Genomic DNA, 297 nt, shown 5'->3' with positions numbered 1-297 from the left:
CTAAACCCTAAACCCTAAACCCTAAACCCTTTAGAGCTTAGACTGCTGAATACCCTCCTCCTCCTCCTCCTCCACTGATGCTGCACCTAAACCCTAAACCCTAAACCCTAAACCCTAAACCCTAAACCCTTAAAATTTTAGACAGCTGAATACCCTAGCTGAATACCCTCATCCTCTTCCTCCACTGATGCTGCAGCAAACCCTAAACCCTAAACCCTAAACCCTAAACCCTCACTCTGATTCGCCTGCTTGACAAGCATCGCCGTCTTAGGAAGGAGACCCTTTGGCTCCGTCTCC

The 297-nt window shown here is 48.5% G+C and overlaps 1 protein-coding gene across 1 annotated transcript in view; it reads right to left on the bottom strand.

The window, feature by feature from the left end:
• Positions 1-297, bottom strand: part of EMH_0050590 (uncharacterized protein) — a gene marked incomplete at both ends in the record, with an annotated part of 8,151 nt that overhangs the window by 2,813 nt on the left and 5,041 nt on the right. The window contains one exon of the mRNA XM_038022021.1: positions 236-297. Coding sequence (XP_037877875.1) covers positions 236-297 — 62 coding nt within the window. The remainder of the gene's footprint in view (positions 1-235) is intronic.

The sequence above is a fragment of the Eimeria mitis genome, genomic scaffold (genome assembly GCF_000499745.2).
Source record: "Eimeria mitis Houghton genomic scaffold, Emh_scaff2226, whole genome shotgun sequence".
Taxonomy (NCBI): Eukaryota; Apicomplexa; class Conoidasida; order Eucoccidiorida; family Eimeriidae; genus Eimeria; species Eimeria mitis.
This window is presented reverse-complemented; position numbering and strand designations above follow the sequence as displayed.